General features: G+C 26.7%; 14 protein-coding genes across 14 annotated transcripts, besides 34 other annotated features; 7 read left to right on the forward strand and 7 right to left on the reverse strand.

Annotated features, from left to right (window-relative positions):
- Positions 1 to 120: 120 nt before the first annotated feature.
- On the forward strand, positions 121 to 399 carry CMU_010050 (60S ribosomal protein L29, putative; the record flags this gene model as incomplete). Its single annotated transcript, XM_002140826.1, has 2 exons — positions 121 to 156; positions 232 to 399. 2 exons carry the CDS (start codon positions 121 to 123, stop codon positions 397 to 399), a joined length of 204 nt encoding a protein of 67 aa, XP_002140862.1.
- Positions 164 to 230: a sequence feature (AT_rich).
- Positions 400 to 427: 28 nt separating the features above from the next.
- Positions 428 to 495: a sequence feature (A-rich).
- Positions 496 to 669: 174 nt separating this feature from the next.
- Positions 670 to 710: a sequence feature (AT_rich).
- Positions 711 to 782: 72 nt separating this feature from the next.
- CMU_010060 (60S acidic ribosomal protein P2, putative) lies at positions 783 to 1,112 on the reverse strand (the record flags this gene model as incomplete). The annotated part of the gene is made up of 1 exon (XM_002140827.1): positions 783 to 1,112. The coding sequence occupies one exon, from the start codon at positions 1,110 to 1,112 to the stop codon at positions 783 to 785; it is 330 nt and encodes a 109-aa protein (XP_002140863.1).
- Positions 812 to 835: a microsatellite.
- Positions 1,113 to 1,289: 177 nt separating the features above from the next.
- Positions 1,290 to 1,327: a sequence feature (AT_rich).
- A 199-nt stretch (positions 1,328 to 1,526) lies between these two features.
- Positions 1,527 to 1,576: a sequence feature (AT_rich).
- A 40-nt stretch (positions 1,577 to 1,616) lies between these two features.
- Positions 1,617 to 1,718: a sequence feature (AT_rich).
- Positions 1,719 to 1,881: 163 nt separating this feature from the next.
- Positions 1,882 to 1,981: a sequence feature (AT_rich).
- A 201-nt stretch (positions 1,982 to 2,182) lies between these two features.
- Positions 2,183 to 2,366: a sequence feature (AT_rich).
- A 7-nt stretch (positions 2,367 to 2,373) lies between these two features.
- Positions 2,374 to 3,297, reverse strand: CMU_010070 (uncharacterized protein; the record flags this gene model as incomplete). Its single annotated transcript, XM_002140828.1, has 1 exon — positions 2,374 to 3,297. The coding sequence occupies one exon, from the start codon at positions 3,295 to 3,297 to the stop codon at positions 2,374 to 2,376; it is 924 nt and encodes a 307-aa protein (XP_002140864.1).
- Positions 2,398 to 2,419: a sequence feature (AT_rich).
- Positions 2,673 to 2,693: a sequence feature (AT_rich).
- Positions 2,843 to 2,960: a sequence feature (AT_rich).
- Positions 3,296 to 3,320: a sequence feature (AT_rich).
- A 182-nt stretch (positions 3,321 to 3,502) lies between these two features.
- Positions 3,503 to 3,544: a sequence feature (AT_rich).
- CMU_010080 (ribosome production factor 2, putative) lies at positions 3,526 to 4,548 on the reverse strand (the record flags this gene model as incomplete). The annotated part of the gene is made up of 1 exon (XM_002140829.1): positions 3,526 to 4,548. The coding sequence occupies one exon, from the start codon at positions 4,546 to 4,548 to the stop codon at positions 3,526 to 3,528; it is 1,023 nt and encodes a 340-aa protein (XP_002140865.1).
- Positions 4,549 to 4,553: 5 nt separating this feature from the next.
- Positions 4,554 to 4,609: a sequence feature (AT_rich).
- A 65-nt stretch (positions 4,610 to 4,674) lies between these two features.
- Positions 4,675 to 4,755: a sequence feature (AT_rich).
- Positions 4,756 to 4,788: 33 nt separating this feature from the next.
- Positions 4,789 to 4,853: a sequence feature (A-rich).
- Positions 4,854 to 4,983: 130 nt separating this feature from the next.
- Positions 4,984 to 5,020: a sequence feature (AT_rich).
- Positions 5,021 to 5,053: 33 nt separating this feature from the next.
- Positions 5,054 to 5,079: a microsatellite.
- Positions 5,080 to 5,149: 70 nt separating this feature from the next.
- CMU_010090 (40S ribosomal protein S24, putative) lies at positions 5,150 to 5,545 on the forward strand (the record flags this gene model as incomplete). Its single annotated transcript, XM_002140830.1, has 1 exon — positions 5,150 to 5,545. The coding sequence occupies one exon, from the start codon at positions 5,150 to 5,152 to the stop codon at positions 5,543 to 5,545; it is 396 nt and encodes a 131-aa protein (XP_002140866.1).
- A 108-nt stretch (positions 5,546 to 5,653) lies between these two features.
- Positions 5,654 to 5,674: a sequence feature (AT_rich).
- A 46-nt stretch (positions 5,675 to 5,720) lies between these two features.
- CMU_010100 (uncharacterized protein) lies at positions 5,721 to 6,302 on the reverse strand (the record flags this gene model as incomplete). The annotated part of the gene is made up of 1 exon (XM_002140831.1): positions 5,721 to 6,302. The coding sequence occupies one exon, from the start codon at positions 6,300 to 6,302 to the stop codon at positions 5,721 to 5,723; it is 582 nt and encodes a 193-aa protein (XP_002140867.1).
- A 3-nt stretch (positions 6,303 to 6,305) lies between these two features.
- Positions 6,306 to 6,339: a sequence feature (AT_rich).
- Positions 6,340 to 6,460: 121 nt separating this feature from the next.
- Positions 6,461 to 6,507: a sequence feature (AT_rich).
- A 64-nt stretch (positions 6,508 to 6,571) lies between these two features.
- CMU_010110 (Got1-like family protein) lies at positions 6,572 to 6,982 on the forward strand (the record flags this gene model as incomplete). Its single annotated transcript, XM_002140832.1, has 1 exon — positions 6,572 to 6,982. The coding sequence occupies one exon, from the start codon at positions 6,572 to 6,574 to the stop codon at positions 6,980 to 6,982; it is 411 nt and encodes a 136-aa protein (XP_002140868.1).
- Positions 6,983 to 7,039: 57 nt separating this feature from the next.
- Positions 7,040 to 7,067: a sequence feature (AT_rich).
- A 106-nt stretch (positions 7,068 to 7,173) lies between these two features.
- Positions 7,174 to 7,236: a sequence feature (AT_rich).
- On the reverse strand, positions 7,208 to 8,071 carry CMU_010120 (uncharacterized protein; the record flags this gene model as incomplete). The annotated part of the gene is made up of 1 exon (XM_002140833.1): positions 7,208 to 8,071. One exon carries the CDS (start codon positions 8,069 to 8,071, stop codon positions 7,208 to 7,210), a length of 864 nt encoding a protein of 287 aa, XP_002140869.1.
- Positions 7,523 to 7,649: a microsatellite.
- Positions 8,072 to 8,085: 14 nt separating the features above from the next.
- Positions 8,086 to 8,120: a sequence feature (AT_rich).
- A 262-nt stretch (positions 8,121 to 8,382) lies between these two features.
- On the reverse strand, positions 8,383 to 9,621 carry CMU_010130 (glycerol-3-phosphate dehydrogenase, putative; the record flags this gene model as incomplete). The annotated part of the gene is made up of 1 exon (XM_002140834.1): positions 8,383 to 9,621. The coding sequence occupies one exon, from the start codon at positions 9,619 to 9,621 to the stop codon at positions 8,383 to 8,385; it is 1,239 nt and encodes a 412-aa protein (XP_002140870.1).
- A 118-nt stretch (positions 9,622 to 9,739) lies between these two features.
- Positions 9,740 to 9,841: a sequence feature (AT_rich).
- A 262-nt stretch (positions 9,842 to 10,103) lies between these two features.
- Positions 10,104 to 10,152: a sequence feature (AT_rich).
- Positions 10,153 to 10,252: 100 nt separating this feature from the next.
- On the forward strand, positions 10,253 to 11,518 carry CMU_010140 (YEATS family protein; the record flags this gene model as incomplete). The annotated part of the gene is made up of 1 exon (XM_002140835.1): positions 10,253 to 11,518. The coding sequence occupies one exon, from the start codon at positions 10,253 to 10,255 to the stop codon at positions 11,516 to 11,518; it is 1,266 nt and encodes a 421-aa protein (XP_002140871.1).
- Positions 11,519 to 11,548: 30 nt separating this feature from the next.
- Positions 11,549 to 11,619: a sequence feature (AT_rich).
- Positions 11,620 to 11,791: 172 nt separating this feature from the next.
- CMU_010150 (endonuclease/exonuclease/phosphatase family protein) lies at positions 11,792 to 16,759 on the forward strand (the record flags this gene model as incomplete). Its single annotated transcript, XM_002140836.1, has 1 exon — positions 11,792 to 16,759. One exon carries the CDS (start codon positions 11,792 to 11,794, stop codon positions 16,757 to 16,759), a length of 4,968 nt encoding a protein of 1,655 aa, XP_002140872.1.
- Positions 12,613 to 12,664: a sequence feature (AT_rich).
- Positions 14,226 to 14,254: a sequence feature (AT_rich).
- Positions 16,527 to 16,554: a sequence feature (AT_rich).
- A 287-nt stretch (positions 16,760 to 17,046) lies between the features above and the next one.
- On the forward strand, positions 17,047 to 17,665 carry CMU_010160 (zinc knuckle family protein; the record flags this gene model as incomplete). The annotated part of the gene is made up of 3 exons (XM_002140837.1): positions 17,047 to 17,090; positions 17,154 to 17,193; positions 17,270 to 17,665. 3 exons carry the CDS (start codon positions 17,047 to 17,049, stop codon positions 17,663 to 17,665), a joined length of 480 nt encoding a protein of 159 aa, XP_002140873.1.
- Positions 17,666 to 17,775: 110 nt separating this feature from the next.
- Positions 17,776 to 17,822: a sequence feature (AT_rich).
- A 207-nt stretch (positions 17,823 to 18,029) lies between these two features.
- On the forward strand, positions 18,030 to 18,806 carry CMU_010170 (ubiquitin-conjugating enzyme family protein; the record flags this gene model as incomplete). Its single annotated transcript, XM_002140838.1, has 1 exon — positions 18,030 to 18,806. The coding sequence occupies one exon, from the start codon at positions 18,030 to 18,032 to the stop codon at positions 18,804 to 18,806; it is 777 nt and encodes a 258-aa protein (XP_002140874.1).
- Positions 18,474 to 18,497: a sequence feature (AT_rich).
- Positions 18,807 to 18,992: 186 nt separating the features above from the next.
- Positions 18,993 to 19,388, reverse strand: CMU_010180 (vacuolar ATP synthase subunit G1, putative; the record flags this gene model as incomplete). The annotated part of the gene is made up of 1 exon (XM_002140839.1): positions 18,993 to 19,388. One exon carries the CDS (start codon positions 19,386 to 19,388, stop codon positions 18,993 to 18,995), a length of 396 nt encoding a protein of 131 aa, XP_002140875.1.
- Between the last annotated feature and the right edge of the window lie 6 nt (positions 19,389 to 19,394).

The raw sequence follows: 19,394 nt of genomic DNA on the forward strand, positions 1-19,394 counted from the left end.
ACTATCTTTATAAGGTATAAGGTATTAAAAAAAAAAGAAAGAAAAACAAAGGAATTACAACATATTTACCTGAATTTTAAAGAAGATTTTATAGACATATTGGAAGTGATCCGAGAATAGATGGCTAAGTCAAAGAATCATACAAATCATAATCAGGTATGTCTTTTTATTATTCTTATTAATATTTTTTATGAATTGTAAAATAAATATTAATATTACTTATATTTTTAGAATTGTAAAGCTCATAGAAATGGAATTCGTAAACCTAGAACTTTTAGAAAACTTGCAACATATGGTATGAACCCTAAATTTTTAAGGAATCAGAGATATTGCAGAAAAGCAGCTATGGAAAAGGCTGCAGCTTTAGCAATTGAAGCTAAAAAAGCAATCTTTAATTAGATTTTTGAGATCTAATATTTAGTACATTAAGAAAGAAAAAGAAGAGAAAGGAAAGAAAAGAGAGGAAAGAGAGAGAGAAAAGAAAAAAAAAAAAAAACTTAATTAGGTTTTTTAGTACTAGATAATTTCTTCTTTAAGACATATTAATAATTCCTTTAAAACTCTATACTTTTTTTCCAGTCAACATTATAATTAATACTATAAAGGAAGATATATAAAATGACCTTTGTTACATTTTATTAGAAAAAAGAGGAAGAGATATTTAGTATCTAAAATTAATATCTTGATTAATTTTAAAAAATAAAAAATAAGTCAAAAGTTACTCTAATATAAATTGATAGATCTTATTAAAAAATTAAGCTCCTATCAGCTATATAATTCAATTAATCAAAAAGTGAAAAACCTAAGTCAGCTTCTTCTTCTTCTTCTTCTTCTTTAACTGGGGCAACAGCTGTATTAGGATCAGTAGAAGCAGTTGTACCTGATGTATTAGTTACATTACTACTTGCCGATACAGTTTGTAATTTATTTAAACCAGAAGCAATTACTTCATGAGGTAAATGACCTTGCATATTTTTTATTAATACATTTATTATCTCTTCATCACATTCAATACCAACTGAGCTTAAAACTGAACTAATATCTTTTAATGATGGAGACTCATTACCAGCAGTTACACATAATAAATATGCAGCAACGTATTTCATAGACATCTTAATAAATCAGAAATAGAAGAAAAAAAAGAGATAATAATTAAGAAGTAATAATAATATTCTTGCCTAAATATAAAATAAATTTTGAAATTGCGCTTATTGTCTGTCTTTACCAATAATAATAATATTTCTTATTGTCTAGAAATTAATATTAGTAATATACATTAATAAGTTGTCTATATAATTATTTATAATATTATTAAATTAGATATTAAGTTTAGAGACAAAGACTTAATTATATTATTTAATACTTATACTTTATACTTAATACTTATTAAGAGACGAGACAAAAAATATTATAGCACCTATAAACAAAAATAATATTGGCGCTAATAAGTACTAACGTAATAAAATTTATTTGAATAACTGTTAAGTCTTATTATTAAGAAAAAGAAGTAAAGAAAGTTGAATATCTTATATAATATTATTAAGAAATATAAATAATATATTATTACTTTAATATTCTAGTATTAGATCTCTTATTTTTTCCCCCAGGTATTATCCTTAAATAATATTATTACTTTAAATATTTGAAAGTACATAATTTTTAAATTTTTAATATATGATTATACTTATTTAGTAATATATTCGTTATTTTATATTTATCTCTATCTCTACTAATAATAAAATATTAGTTCTATAGGACCTTATTAGTTGAAATAAAAAAAGAAGAAGAAATAAAGTAAAAATGATAGATAGGAGTGAGGGTGCAAAAATTGGCTACCAATATCTATTTAATAAGTATTAAGGATGAGGTTGAGGTTGCGGCATTATTTAAATTTTATTTGATTAAATTTATTCAATATAAAAAAAATGGTAAGTTTATTATTATATTACTTTAAAATGAATCTTTATTATTTATATTTATAGGCTCAATCACGTTTAACATCATTGAAATCTAATATATATGAAAAGAAGATTGAAAGGCGTGGAATTCCAAATAAGAAGAAGAAATCATATCCTGTAGGGCCTTTTGTTCTTGGTCTTTTTGTATTTGTTGTAATTGGTTCTGCTATAATACAAATTATTGTAAGTGCAACAACAAAACATCTTGACTAAGGGATCTTATCTTTTAAATAATATTTAGTTTAAATAATTATTATTTATTAAATTCAATTATATTTTTAAATTATTCATTGAAATTATTAAAAAAAAAATTAATATTGAGCTTTATATAATATCTATATCTATTAGGAATTATTAATTAATTACTTCAATATTATAATTCTATCAATTCTTATTATTTTATTATTAGTTATATCTAGCTCAAAAAATTCGATATTTGTATTTTTAAAATATTTATAATTGAAATCTTTGGAATATATGGATCTAAAGATTTAAATGGATGAATGCATACAAATTTATTTGTTGAATCTAATCCAATTGAAGTACTGTTTAATAAATATACTTTACATACACAATGAATTAATTTTCGAAATAATTTATTACAATTTTGTATTACCATTATTTTACAATATTTATTTCTTGTAACATAATTCTTTAATAAAAAATACTCATTACAATCATTTTTATCTTCTAAAGTTATATTACAAAGTTGAGAATTATTTATATTAAAATAATGAATGGATTCATTTTCTCCTTTATATAATCCATTAATATATTCAATAAGATGATTTTCTAAGCTTGAAATAAAAAATTGAATATATATTTGATCAAGTAATTTGAATGTACTCTCAAAAGTACGATAAAGAAATCCATGTATTAAATCCTTATATTTTTCATTTAATATACTTTTTTTTGTATATATATTTTTAGAATTATTATCTGTTAATTGAAATATATCTTTTTCATATAATTGATAATTATTATCATTTAATAATATTATTTCATCAATCGATTTATGTAATTTAAATGCTATAGGATCAAGATATATCTGTTTATTTTTATTTAATGAATCTAGATAAGTATAAGTATATTTATATGTATTACATTTCATTTGAATATCTTCTCCACATTTTAAATATAATTCATAAAGATCAGTATTTGAACGTAATTTTATCCAAGTACTTGAATAAATAGTGCGATTATAATCATGGAAAGAAGAACCACTAAATATTAAATTAGCTTCCTCTTCATTATCATATTCATCAACATATAATGAATTACCTTTATGTAATAATAATTGATTATTAAGCCAACGACGATATTTCCTATTACCTAACATTATATAATATTAAATTTAATAAAGTTGGTAATTATATATTCACTAGATATTTCATCAATTAAGTAAGGAAGAAGAATAAAAAAAAAAGGAAAAAAAAAACATGTCGATATTTAATTTCTAGTATAAATATTTATTTTTACATGCAACACCCGCCTAAAGAGAAAAAAAAGTCAATAAATATTATCTCTCAACTTTTTTTTTCAACTAATAAATAAATAAGGATTTTTTTTATATAAAGAAAATTTTACGATTAACCTGTAAATCTGGTCTCCATATATATTCAAAATTCCCTTGTTTAGTATTAAAAGTACCTTCCTGTAACCACATTAATTTTAATGTAAATCTTGGACCTATTTCTTGTAAACCTGTACTAGTTACTTTATTATCTTTCTGTTTAAATATATATCTATAATGTCTAAAAAATATAAAATCCCTCTGATTATGAAAAGTAATAACTCTTCTACCATTAAAATCTGGATTAAATGGAAATAAAGATGCTAATTGCCTTCCTATTCTATATCCCATCCTTGTATCAAAATTATTTAATATAATCTCTGGATTATGTGTAGTTGATACTGCAGTACCTTTCATATCTTGAGCTAATTTAAGAGATCTCATTCTAAAATAACTAGTTGGTCCATTTGGTAAATGACATATATATAAACCCCAAGGTTGTTTTTTTACTGGATGTTCTATAAATATTAAAAGATCTGTATATGTATTATCTTTATTACTATTTATTTCCTTAATTATTGACTTTATTTTAAAGTTATATCGTTTATAAAAATCACAATTTGGTATTATTGCAACAAATTCTTTTAAAAAATTATACATATGTTTACTTGGTTTTCTACAAGTAGTAATTAATAAATGAGGAGATCTTTTCTTTAAAAAATAATCTGAAAATTCATCATTTTCCATTTCTTTATATAATTCTTGATCATTTATTGCATCTTTTAAATATGTTTCATCAATTTCACGGGTATTTTCAATAGTTCTTGGTATACCTTTTTCAATAATTTCACCATTCATTTCCTTTTTATGATTCTCCCTTCTTCTAGAACTTTTAGCCAATTTCTTCTCTATAATTCTTTGTTTTTTAATATTTAAGCGTCTGACTTTATTTTTAATATCATTTATATTGTCGTATTGTTGATTATTTATTATACCTTTTGTTTTAGTTTTAAATCCTTTCTTATAATTAATATTTCTATTATCTTCAATATCTTCTATTTTACTATAACCATCCATTATAGTATTTAACAAATATAAATAAGTAGAATTAAGTTAAATAAATTTTTATTTTATTATTGAATATTGTCTACCTGCCCCTATTTTAAATAATACATCTTTACTACATTTTAGCGCCACAACTACTTTTAATTATTATATAATAATTAAGTAACAAGATTTAACAAGAATATACTATATACTATATAATAATTAACAATAATTATAGTGATAGAATATAATAGAGATGTACCATTATATAAAGGAGGAAAAAAAAGGAAAATAAAAATACTTAGAAAAAAAAGAAGAGAAAAAAAAGAAAAAAAGTAATAATACATGTATCTACCGCTAAATAGTAAATAATACACTTTCAGGCGGTAAATATTTAATCTAAGACGTGACTAGTCTCAGTTAATATTATTAATAAATGAGATATCTACTCTTTATTTAGTAATGATAAATATTGTAATATATTAAATAGTAAATTTATTTTGAGACAGAATAAATAATAAGGCGGAATTTAAATTATATATATATATATATATTTACATACACTTTTTTCTTATAAAGGTTACTAAAGAAAACTATAATTTCATAGAATTAAGAAGATTTTAAGATTTTAATGAGTAACTTTACAATTCGTATTAGAAAATTTTTAAATAATCCATTATTGGCTCGTAGACAATTTGTAGTAGATGTTATTCATCCAGGTATTGGAGGTATTAGTAAAGCAGATCTTAAAGAAAAATTAGCCAAATTGTACAAAGTAAGTGATGCAAATTGTATTGTTTTATTTGGTTTTAAGACAGCTTTTGGTGGTGGACATTCATCTGGTTTTGGTTTAATATACAATAATATTAGTGCACTAAGAAAATTTGAACATAAATATCGTCAAATCCGTATGGGTATTTTGGAAAAGAAGACTCCTACAGGACGTAAGGGTCGTAAAGAGACTAAAAATAGAAGGAAGAAAGTAAGAGGTACTGCCAAAGCTAAAGTATCTGGTTCTAAAAAATAAAGTAATGATTAAAAAGAGAATTTAATATATGCAATTAAAAGTATAATAAGATTATTACTCTTATTTTATTTAAAGCATAATATTTAATGATGTCTTATTAAAGATAAGAAAATATTTATTTAAATTATAGAGTATAAGTTTAAGATAATAGGAATTATTGTATTAATTAAGTCTCTTACTTAAAATCTATAGATTTCAATAATAACATTAGATTTATATTTTCTTTATGGATTTGTTCTAATTCTCTTAATAGAGGATCTAATTTTGATGTAGCAAATTCTATTTGTTGATTTTTTCTATTAATATTAATATCTTGAATTGACTTACTAAGATATTTATCATAGATTTGTAGAGATTTGTGATCATTTTTAAGTATATCTAGATATTTTATCCATAAATCTTCACCATATTCTTTTAATAATTCAAGATTATCATAATATATTTTCAAATGTTCATAAGTATTCCCTATTTTACTTAAACCTTGATTATATAACTTTTTAATGGATATTTGATCCTGTATATTATTATTATCACATAGTATATTATCAATAAAGTACTTATCATTAAAATAATTAGATTGTAGATTCTTTTCAGTAGAGTATCGGATTATTTTTGATTGAATAGATCCTTTTGTATGAGAAAAATTATTTAAATTTCCCAATTCATTGATTTCTTGTTCTATTAGATATTTTGCACTTTTTAATTCATCTTCTGTAATTTTATCTAAATAACATAAAACATCAAAATCCTGATTCATTTCATTTTTAGATTATTTTTATAATATTTAAAAAAAAGAGAGAAAGAAGAAAAAAAAATGAAATATTATACATGTAGCGCCATTTTTACCGCCTTTTATATTTAAAATTTCATTAGTACTTGAAAGTCTAATGAGAAAAAGAGAGTTAGTTTCAACCCTTTATAAGATTTATATAAATCTCAATATAATAAAATATAAATAATTAGTTAGGGGGGTTGTTGTAACTGTGTGGATATTAAGATATTTTGTTTATTCACACAAAATTAGAAATGTTGGATGATAATCGCAAATTAGGTTTGGGTTTTTGTGGACTTGGGATATTTTTAATTACTTTGGGTGTACTATTATTATTTGATAGAGCCTTATTAACATTGGGAAATTTAACATTTGTTGCAGGACTTTCAGTAGTCCTTGGATTAAGTAAATTAACTAGATTCTTCTTTAAGTCTGACAAACTCAAAGGTACTTTTTTTTATTTTGGTGGTTTAGCAGTTATTATTTTGAAAAGTACAATAATAGGATTCATATTACAGATGTTAGGGTTATTTTATTTATTTAATAGTTTTCTCCCAAATATTGTTTCATATATTAAACTCTCCCCTGTAAGTTTTATTTTGGATCTTCCAGGGATTAAACAGATTGCAGAGTGGATCTATGATCAGAGAAGGCTTCCATTATAATGCTAAAAATTAGTATAAATTAGGATATATTTTCTTAGTCTCCGTTTACTAAGTAACTTTTTTTTCTTTTTTAAATAAAAAATTACGTTTTTATTGGACATTTATCTCTAATGTAATTTTTCTATTTAATTTAAATATTGATACTATGATATTAACCTACGATAAAGATTTAGAAAATCTAATAACACTTCTTTTTTTTTTTTTAACAATATTTAAATAGATATTTTACTTAATTAATGAAATCATATTATTTTCAACCTTGAATAAATTACATCTTTCAGCAATGAATGCTCCTAATTTCTTCGTTACTCCTTCAGGTTTCTTAATTTTATTTCCAATCATTGCTAAGTTTGTACGTCCATTTTTCTTTAAGAATTCAATAATAGAATTTTCATAAGCTTGATCTGCTTTATTCTGAGTTGAATCAGGTTTAACCTTCTTTTTTACTGGTTCCTGAACTTCAGACTTTTTTGTCTTCTGAGAAGTACTAGATTGTTTGTTAGTATTTTTAATAGGTACAGGAGGTTCTTCCTTTTCGCTATCACCATCTTCATCATCTTCATCATCTTCATTATTATCTTCATCTTCATCATTATCTTCATCATCCATTAAATTTTCAAGATCAAGTTCATCTGCTTCATCACTATCAATCTCCTCATCTTCACCAAGATCTTCTTCTGTAGAATCTTCACTATGTTGAATCTTTCTTTTTAAATTACGATTTGAACCATCCTTAACTTCCTCCTCTTCTTCATCAGAAACTCCAATCATAGCATCTTCATCATCAAATTCATCTTCTTCGTGCATATCTGGTTCATAAAAACCTGAAATATGAACTTCATTTTTACCAATGACAGATAATTCAATATCAGAACCTGTAGAAAGAAATAGATCTAAACTAGCATGTTCTATAGTCCCCTTTTGTAAAGAACATATAGTAATAGCTTTGTTATTTTCAATAGCCTGTACATATACACGTCCATTATCCTTAGGTTCTGATAAACAAGCTTGTGATAAATGTAGAATTTCTCCCTGTGTAGGGTCAAGCTTAACTTTTTGAGATGGCTTAATAATTAGTCCACAAAACATCCTTAATAAAACTGTAATTTAATAAAAATAAATTATTTTTAAAAAAAATCCTATAAAAGTGGCAGATAATGACTATCCAATGCAGAGAGATGAGAGACACATGACGGCGCCTGAAAGGTGTCTCGATACCTGTGATAAAAAGTTAGTTGCATGTTAAATTATTTAAATACATAAGACAAGATATTTTTTTATATCTTTAGTCAAACAAGTAATAATTACACATATCCTATATATTCATTACAATACATTAGAAGAAAAACCTAAGATCTAGTCACTTTTTTTTTTTTCTTAATTTTTACTTAGATAATATATTATGATCTAGATGTTTTAGATAAAACAAGAGCACCGACATGACTTATAGAACGTCTAATTTCAACTTCACTATTGTTTGGTGAGTCATCTAATAATGCCAATAATCCAGAAGGAACAAATCTTAATTCCCTTAAATCATTTTTAGTAAGTACATCTAACAATGTTTTTGGTTTTTCACCAGTAAAAGCTATTTTATAACAATGTCTAAATAGTGGAAAGTGCTTCTCTACATCAATATTTCCTTCAAGCATAAGTACTTCTAAAGTTTCATTAATTTCTCTTAAGGTTGATAAACCAGCTAAATGTTGACCACCTGTCACTTCTTGTTCAATTTCACTCCAACTCTTTGTACCATTATTTAAAGTGAATGCTTTGCCTCCTCTAACATTACGACCACCAAGACAGGTTGTTACAAGATCTGCAATGCCACAAGATTCAAAAAATACTCTAGTCATAATATTACTTCTAACATTGAAAAAAACACTTCCATACAAAATCATCTCTAATACTCCTAATCTCATTACAGCTGAGACAGTATTTGTTCCACATCCTAACCCTTGTATCATACCTACTAATAATGCAATAATATTTTTTAGACCACCAAAAAGTTCAGTGCTTATTATATCTGGAACACAATCTATTTTAAACCAAGGAGTATCAAATAAATATTGCCATATATAAGCATCATCATAATCTGAACATGCTAAAGTAGCTTCACCAAATTCTCTTGCAGCTAAACCAGTTGCTACATTTGCACCAGAAAGTACACAACAATCAACTCCAATTTCTTCATTTATAACTTTACTAATTAAATGTGGATGTCCATCTTCAACTAAAAATCCTTTAGTTAAAGATACTGCCTTTACTGCCTTCGAAAAGTTTATTCCTAATCCTTTGATTTGCCGTGCTACAGAACGAATATATTGACTTGGTATAACAAATATCATTAAATTACAATTATCACAAGCTTCTCTCAAATCAGTAGTAGCTACAATATTCTCAGGCATATTATAGCCTGGTAAATACTTTGAATTTATATGATCCCTATTAATTACCTTAGAGAGCATTTCACCAGACTCTAATTCTTCATCGACTAACCACAACTTAACTTCATTATCAAATATCAATGTTCGCTGAGTATTATAACCCACAACACAGCTTATAGCAGAACCAAAACTACCAGCCCCAAATATGGTGACTTTTAGTGAATTACACCTCAAATGTTGCCTTAGACACATTTTCAGTAAAAATGATAATGATAAATAATGCAAGACTTCAATATGCAACTTTAGAAGACAAATATTATCATTTAAATCCCCCCGCTAATAACGCATCCTAATCCAATGTAAATGTCCCTAAATTACAAAAATATAAAATTAAAATAAATATTTAATATATATGTATATATATTCATGAGTACTTTAAAAATCTTATTTTAATTTTATAATTAGATTATTACTAGTTATTTAAGAGAAATATAAGAGATATATAGAAATATATCCCCTAAATATTTAGAATAAATTATATTAGTAATAAATCATTAGTGGTTATAACCATGTATATATATATATATGGCTATTTAAAAGTAATATATACCAAAAAAAAAGAAGAGAAAATTCCCGATTTTCTATTATTACTAATGAGGGAATTTGACCCCTAATAGGCGGCATGTTACACTTTGGGTATCAACTTAATTAAGCGGTAAAATGTGTCAAAAAAGTAATAAAGTTAATTTTAAGAAAAATAAAAATAAAAAAGAAATTATTATAGATTATACTGCCTAATTAAGAAGTAATAATAGTCTTTTCACCTTAAATATTATTTTTAGTTATTCCAATTTTATTATTTATTGGGAAATTTTTCATATATATGGATGCAACTATTAGGCCTAGTAGAACAACCCCAACTAGCGGAAGCTCTATACTCACAACTATAGATAATAGAAGAAAGAAAAGTGTAACAATAACCAAACCAATAGTTCTTGGTACATATGCTTTTATGCTCTCAATTGCAGAGCAGAAGAAACGAGGTGATAATGCTACACACTCATGGACTTGCTTCTTACGTTCTCCACAAAATGAGGATATATCATATTATGTTAAGAAAGTTGTCTTTTCTTTACATCCAAGCTTTATCAACCCAAATAGAACAGTGGAAAAATCTCCTTTTGAGGTTACAGAATATGGATGGGGTGAATTTGACATTGTTGCAAAGATATATTTTGTAGACCCAATAGAGAAACCTGTAGAAATAAAACATTTTCTAAGATTATATCCTCCAGGTACAACAGATGTAAGAAATATAAAATTTCCAAGTGATCCAAATTCCTGTGATTGTGTAACATCGGAAACATATGATGAATTTATATTTCATGAACCTACTGAACGCTTTTATGAAAAGTTATTAGCAGGTCCTTTACAACCTTTTCCTGAGCATAGACTACAACCATATTTTCATAAACCAGATAAATCTGCATTTGAAAAAGCATTATCAAGTGCTCATGCTGCTATACAAAATGAATTAGCAACATTAAGAGCTGAAATAGTACAAACAGTATTAGATTTACAGACAACACGTGAAAATTACTACAATTTACGACCACATGAAGCAATTAATCAATTTCCGCAAGCTTTTGAACAATCTAAACAAGGTATATCAAGTCCAGTTGACAAAATGAAGTATGGAAATAATATTCAGAAAAATCGTGAGCATATATCAGGTCACCAATCTATTAATTTGTATGATCAATCCCCTAAATCTCAGTATATGGAGAATATATCACAACAAATACAACAATCTCATCAACAAATTGATCAATTACAAAATAGACAACATACAAGTATTGTAGATAATAGTATGAATTTACAAGGACAAAATATTCCTCAAAACTTAAATCAAGGTCATCACCTAACTCAATCTCAGCCTTTAAACCAAAGCAAACAGCAAATTAATAATTATCAACAGTATAGAGTTTCATCTCAAATCCCTATTTCTGATATTACTAAATCAGAAATTGGATCTCAACATGACATGCATATTTCAAATATTCAGACACAATCTGTTGCACCACCTATTCAATATTCGAATACATCAATTCAGCCTAAATTGGAGACATCTACTTATCATAATCAATAGTACTAGGTATATACTGAATATATATGTTGCTTTTTTTTTTTTAATAATATTTAAGGGATTTTAGAAATTATTTTATAGAATTTTAAATATATTATTAATTAGCAGTATTAAAACGCCGTATTGGCGCTAAAGGGTGTCACGTATATTTAAGGAGATGGTTTTTAGCTAGCTAAGATCTGCAATAACTTGATTATGTACACTTTGGAGTCTAAATTAATTAATGATACGTTTTAAAATATTTGAAACAAAGAATTGTTTGCCTTTTTTTCTAAGATGCAAACTGGGGAAGAATGGAAATGTTGTCATAATGGATCTATCTCTACTTCTTTCTATTATAAAGTTCATACATTTACAGGTGCTATAGAGATTTCATTGGTATTAAAAGATAATAAAACAAAAGCTGACCATTTGAATCAAGATGTACGATATCCTAGATTAGTTATTATTAGGCCAAGTAATATATTCACGTGTGAAAATATAACATCAATAACTTTGGATCATTTAATACACAACCAATTTAAGGACTCTGATGATCTATGCAATGATCAACTAAGAAAGTTTTGTGAAAATTGTATTTTTGAAATAAAGAATGAGGAAGATATGCCATTACTCATGAATTTAAGAAAACTTTATGGTCCTCCAGAATTTTTAGATGCAGATACTGTTATTGGGAATTCTAATATACATATAGTAGAAAATGATGAAAGTGGATACCCTATTATTAATTGGGAAGGTTCTAATGCAAATATAGTTAGGACTAATTTGAAACATTCAACTGATAACTTTCCCAATATTGGAGATATACCAAAAGAAGATATATTACGAGATGAAGTTATGGATATTTCAACATATTCTGTTGCTATAGTTCAGGCTCTATCTATAGTAGGAATTCTAACAGTTTTAGATGAACCTTTTCTTTTATTAATTACAGAATGTCAACCTTCATGTATTATCTATCAAAATGAATCTTATAAGTGTATTAATAAAGTAACAAAATCACTAGCAGTACCTTTAATTTCGCAAATGAATACAAAGTTATGTGATAAGATGAAATTTGATGATATAGGGAAAATTCATTTGAATACAACAGATCCTAATTTAAATATAAATACTTTAAATAATTCTGATTTTAAATATAATAAATTAGAGTCTAGTCCAATACAAAGTCAAGATTCTAAACCTGTGTTATTAGGGACACAATCATTTACTCTTGACTCAAATGAATGGGTACAGCGAGTATCACAAACTCTACAGAAAATGTCACCAAGGAGGAGTAAAAAAGAGGCTTTGACATCTTTATGGTCTCCTCTTGGGGAGACAGGAGCTCAATGGTTAAGTAATTCATTCTCAAATGTTTCATCAGGTATTTTTGATTCAGTAGCTACAGCATTTATATCTAAAGATTCAGTACTAAATAATGGGATATCTGGAAATTCAACTACAAATCAAATAAATAAGAATCCCAATGATTCTGAAGATTCACCTATGGAATCTGCTACTGATAGATCAGAACCTGCTAGCATAGAAGATATTTTATCCGAAAGACAATCTTGTATTGAACGTCTTGTAAATGGAGTTACTAGATTATTGTCATCTGGGGGATTTTATTTTAGTTTTGATATGGATTTAACTAGAAGTTTACAACAAAAATTTCAGGATAAATGGATCGATAAGGTTGAACGTGTAGATTTAAATCCAGATAAGGCTAATAATAAGGATTTCTATAATTTGATATATAATAATGCTTCTAATGCAAATATATTATCAGGTGATAGTCGTTTTATATGGAATAAGAATATATCTATACCTTTACTGCATGCGAATATTGATCCTCGTTGGGTTACACCTTTAGTACAAGGTTACTTTGGAAATCAAGCTGTAATTTTATCATCAACTGGTCCTGGTCTTGTAAGGACAGGATCTGATATTTTAAACTGGAAATGTAATACAGATAATTGGGGAGAATATAATCTTTTTAATAAGAAATCTAATAGTGATATTGAAGGTGTAGCAACTCCTGAGTTTACTAGACTATCCAATTATACTTATAACTCATCATCAACTCCAAAAGTAACTACACAATCCAAAAAAAAACTGGAGTCAAGTAAATTTGAGGAGTTTAGATATTCAAAATTAGATAGAGAATATTTAAAAAATCACTATATATACTGTAATCAATGTCACAAAGATTATTTAGATGGTTTAACTCGTTTTGATTTAGTAATAATGTCTAGGAGATCTTGGGAAAAGGGAGGAACTAGATTTAATGCTAGAGGAGTTGACGATAATGGGAATGTTGCAAATTTTGTTGAGACAGAACTTCAGATTTGTATTAATACATCAGATGAGTGGACTTCATTTCTTCAAATCCGTGGATCTGTACCTGTATTTTGGGAGCAATCAGGAGTTGCTTCTGCAAATTTAATATCTGTAGATGATAATTTGTCTAATTTAGCATTTTATAAACATCAAAAACAATTATGTGATCATTATGGACAAATTTTATATGTTAATCTCCTTGGTTCAGCTATTCATGAAAAAGCTTTAACTGAAGCTCTTATTGCACAAATTGATACCTATAATAAAAATCTTGATAGTTATATTTCTCAATTAACCTATGATGAATCTACAAGAACTGGATTTACTTGCATATGTGGAAAACAAGCTATGGATATTGAAGATAAAGAAAAATTAGCTTCCAAACTAGAATATAATATAAAAAAAGATAATAAAAAAGACAATCAAGATACATTTTCAAAAGTTTATGATGATAATAATTTACATATGAATATAGTATATGATATTAGAGAAATGTACTCTTGTCACTGTTTTTGTACTTGCTTTGCTCTTCCTATACTTTATAGTAGTTATGATTATCATCAAAAAGTCAAAAATCTTGGTTTTGAAGATGCTTTACAAGAATATATATCAATACTTGCTCAAGAATATAGTAATAATATTGGATATTTTCATGGTTGCTTTAAAACTAGAATAAATAATTTACAATTTCCCGATTCTAATTTAGAAGATACAGATGGAGAACAGAATATTTATACAAATGAACCAATGGTGGATCCTGTTATTTTAAATCTTCAACAGGGGGTTATAAGAACTAATTGTTTGGATTGTTTGGATAGAACTAATGCTGTACAGTGGTATATAGCTTGGACATGGTTAGTCGATTGGTTGTTAAACTTAGCAAATTGTGATTCTTATAATAGTTCAAGAGACTCTTTTCAGGATAATTTATCTAGTATATATACAAAACGGGGGAAATTAAATAAGACATCTCAATCAGATTACCATAATTTACAATATACAGATGTAAATATTAAGGACGATAATTCTGATATGTATAAATCAACTGATATCTTTGATAATCAAAGGTGTAGCAATACAAGTTCACAAGTTCATGAACCTTTAATTGAAGGTCAAATATCATACTCTGGCTGGGTTTCTTCTAATAACAATAATTTTTTTCATTTAAAACAAAATCCTCAAATTAATCAATGTAGTGATATGGATTTAAGTTTTGAAATCAGGAATCGATATAAAAAATTAGGATTAAAACACTTAAAAAATTTAAATTCTAGTATGACCAGCAATTGTCAGTTTATGTCTCCTTTGAGTTTATGTAATCCAATTATTCCTTCCCGTTTATCGCATTTAAATAAAACTAATAATCAGACAACTTCCAATTTATTACCATATAGAAGATTCTCAAGTAATACCTCTGGTAACTTGAAGAACTATGAAAAATCGTTACATATTACTGATGATGACGAACAATCTTCCTATAATATTTCTGAACAAAATAAGCATACTTATAATATTTTATCATTGAAAAGGTGTCTTAATAATGGGATGGCAATTGTTACTTTAAAAGATGCTTTCAGCTATTTATGGGCTGAAAATGGTGATGCTATTAGTGAAATCTATGCAGGAGCTGGAAGTGTTTTTAGTGGTGTAATAAAAAATAGGAAAGTTTCCTTATCTACTAATTTTGATCATGCCCTAAAATCTCTTAGACGTCTTTACCATAATACATTTGAAGACTCATCAAGACAACAGTATATTGACTGTCTATTATCTAAACACCCTGCTAGTCCTTATGTTAACCAAAGATACAGAACAAACTTTTGTAGTGCTAATTGCAAAATCTCAAAAATACCTTGTGAACAATCAAAATTCCCTAAGCTTACAGTTTGGGTTGGAACTTGGAACTTAGCTGGTCAGCAACTTCAAGAACCTTTAGATAAATTAATTAACTCAGATTTCCCAAAGAATACAAGTATTGCATGTTTTTGTTTGCAAGAAATGGTAGAATTAAATAGCGTGAGGATAATGTTTAGTCAAGGAGATAAAAATAGAGAAGCAACTTGGGAATATTGTGCGTTGAATTCTTTAGGAAGCCAAGAATATGTAAAAGTTCAAAGTGTAAGCTTAGTTGGATTATTTTGTATAGTATTCGTAAGACGTTCTCTACTGAATTTCATAAGTAGTGTCAATATTGCATCTTTAAAACTTGGACTTATGGGTAATGTTGGAAATAAAGGAGCTGTTTGTATTCGAATGAATATCAAGGGTTATGGTAATATTGCTTTTGCCAATGTACATTTATCCTCAGGTGAACAAAATAAGGAAGATCGAACTTTCCAACTCAGGAATATTATGAATTCACCAATATTTATTAATAATGATTTTGGAACGTTTGAAGATCAATTTAAACAATTTACTGGATCGTGTTTATCAGATCATGATGTTGTAATAATGGCAGGTGATTTCAATTTTAGAATTCAACTCTCTAGATCTCAGGTTATGAAATTAATTCAAGAAAATAATTTACAACAATTAGCATCATATGATGAATTTATCATAGAACAAGCTAATCGTATTGGTTCCGCTACTTCATTTTCAGAAGGTGAACTTGTTTTTTATCCTACCTATAAATTTGTTAGGGGTGAAGATTCATATGATTCAACTAGGACTCCTGCTTGGTGTGATAGAGTATTATTTTATACTAAATATAATAAAAACATAGTCAGATTATATAAACAAGATGAATTACTTGTATCTCTTGATGAACAACAAATAGATCCTAAAGTTAGACATATACAAGAAGATCCTTCAATTATGTCACCAAAACCTAAAATACAGGTTATCAAGTACTCATCTAACTCAAGGTACTATGGAAGCGATCATAAACCTGTCGTAGCTATCCTATCTATACAGTTTGAATAGTTCTCCACAATAAAAACATTTACTCTGAAAAAAAATTATTCTCTTGATGTTTGGAATAATTTGCTTATTCTACAGAGTATGATTCGACAAAATAGAATATTCATTCCCTACTATTACATGGAATCTAAAAATAACGAAATAGCGAGACAGCCCGCCTGTGTTTATAACCTTTTTTTTCTAATTGAGAAAATTGACACTTTATAAATATATTAGTACTCATTTTTCAAATCCTTATTAATATTGCAATTTCAGTAATATCCTTAATTATTTAATGAAAAACTGATAAGATGCCAGCCACTGTACGTGGTAGTCACCTTCCACCCTCGAATAGGTAAGGTTTTTTTTTTTTATAGTTAGGTATAAAACTAACCTATTAACCAATGAAATTATGTAGAGTAAAAGTATCTAGTTCTCTTAAAACTACTGATATCTGGGTAAGTTTTCTTTATAAATGAAGCCTTTATATCATACTTAAGTATTGGGAAGTTAACAGATTATTTTATTTTATAGAAGAAAAGTGTTGGTAATAATCCTTGTAGTTCTAAAAATGAGGTGAAACGGAACATATTTGATGCTCATAAGGTTGATAAAGGGATGAATACTATTGCTAAATTAACAGGATCTAGTTTTGATACTATTCCGGGGGCATGTAATAATTGTGGTCAAATAGGACATCTTTCTTACCAGTGTCGTAACAACTACACTTTAAAACGAGTATTAGAGCAATCTAAAAATTCTCGATGTACTTCAGATGTAAAATCAGGCAAACTAGGTGTAAATCATCGAAATAATAAGAATATTAAACATTCTACTGAGAAGTGTCAAAAATTAAAGAAATATGACACAAATATACAAGACTTTAAGGTAAATTTAAACATTGGAATTCATATATATAGTTGTTATTGATTTTTTTTTGTGTAATTGGGGTTGTAGAATAATAATAAAGAGAAATGTGATAAAAAGATCTTAAAAGGCTACAATAATAATAGCTGCTTAAAGTGAGTATTTCAAATAACTTAAAAATAGAAATATAAAGTATTTAGATATTAATTATTTATATAAACAACAAGTATTGCCCTATTATTTACAATTTTTATTTGTGAATCTTCCCAATTTCTTTCCAAGGGCTGTAGATTTCTAGCCTTTTGGGTGCACCTTACATGCACCGCCAAAGCCTTTTTGGATTCTTAAGCTTAATCCTAAACTCCCAGACATTATTTCACTAAATAAGAAAGGAATTTGAGTGTATAAAATATAATTAGATATTATAATGAATTTAAGTATTTGGAATCCATTAGCTTTAGACACGTTTAATTCAAGGCTTACATATTTCCCAATAAAATCTAGTACACTATTAGAGATCTTGAATCATGAAGTAACAGATGATGACGATATAACTACAACTACAGTTGAAGAATATAAGTCACTTATACAATATTCCTGTTTATTGGAATACTGCCCTGAAGGGATATATATTGTTCCAGAATTTGATAATATGTATTGCTGGCAAGGAGGAATATTTGTAAGAGCAGGACTTTATAAAGAATCTTTTTATAGATTTAAAATAGATATATCCTGTAATAAAGACAAAAGAAATTTAATATATTTTTTGAATCCACCATATCATCCTTTGATAAATAGTGAAACGGGGCTTTTATATATTCCAAAAGACTGGGAAGAACAGATTAATGATGATGTATTATCTTTAGTATTCTTTTTAAAAAATATTTTTTATTTACCAGATTTAATCACTTATAAAATCGAGGATAATGATATTGGAAATAAAGAAGCATCTGAAGCTATAAATAATAATGCTAAGGAGGCTTATGAAAGAATTAAAAAGTCTGTTGAATCATCTATATATCAATCATCTAAATTCTTTGAGAAAGAAAAATCTCCTTTTAAAATAGAAGATAAAAATGAAGGAGATAAAATAGTTCTAGATATTATAGACAATATTAAAAAGTGTTGTCAATCTTCTACAAATTTACAAGCCCAGAAGGACATCTTTAATGAATGGCTAACATCATTTATTACTCAAACATAGAAAATATCCACTTTAGTTATTTAATTCAGAGGCATATCTTTAATATACTTAAAATTACTTAAAATTACACTTATATTGTGAGAGTTGGAAAGATGTGTGTATATATAAAGTTGAAAAAAAAAAAAAAAAAAATCTTATATCTTTACAATCAATAGTAAGCTAACCTAACTATGTCATAATATGAGCTTATGAGAGTTTGCCAACACTAGATAGATGAATGACTGTCGCAGGAATAGACAAGTCTACAGATAGGACTTTAGACAATATCAATTCTGCAACATTACTTCCATTGTTCTTAAAGTCATTCTTAACAGCCTCTATAGCAGCTGCTGTTGATTTCTCCAAACTCTGATCAATATCATCATCAATTGAAAAATTACTATTGAATTCAAGATTAAATTGTGCTTCTTCTTTCTCACGGAAGGCTATAAGTTCTTCTTCTGCGGAGATTTGAGCTTCCTTTAACTTACGGATTCTATTCTCCTTTGCACGACGTACAACCTCTTCAGCATCAGCCTCTGCCTTAACTAATTGCTGAATAAGTACAGACGAATTTGCTGGACTCTTTGCAGTTGAAGCCATATTAAC

The sequence above is a fragment of the Cryptosporidium muris genome, genomic scaffold (genome assembly GCF_000006515.1).
Source record: "Cryptosporidium muris RN66 scf_1106632373431 genomic scaffold, whole genome shotgun sequence".
Lineage (NCBI taxonomy): Eukaryota > Apicomplexa > Conoidasida > Eucoccidiorida > Cryptosporidiidae > Cryptosporidium > Cryptosporidium muris.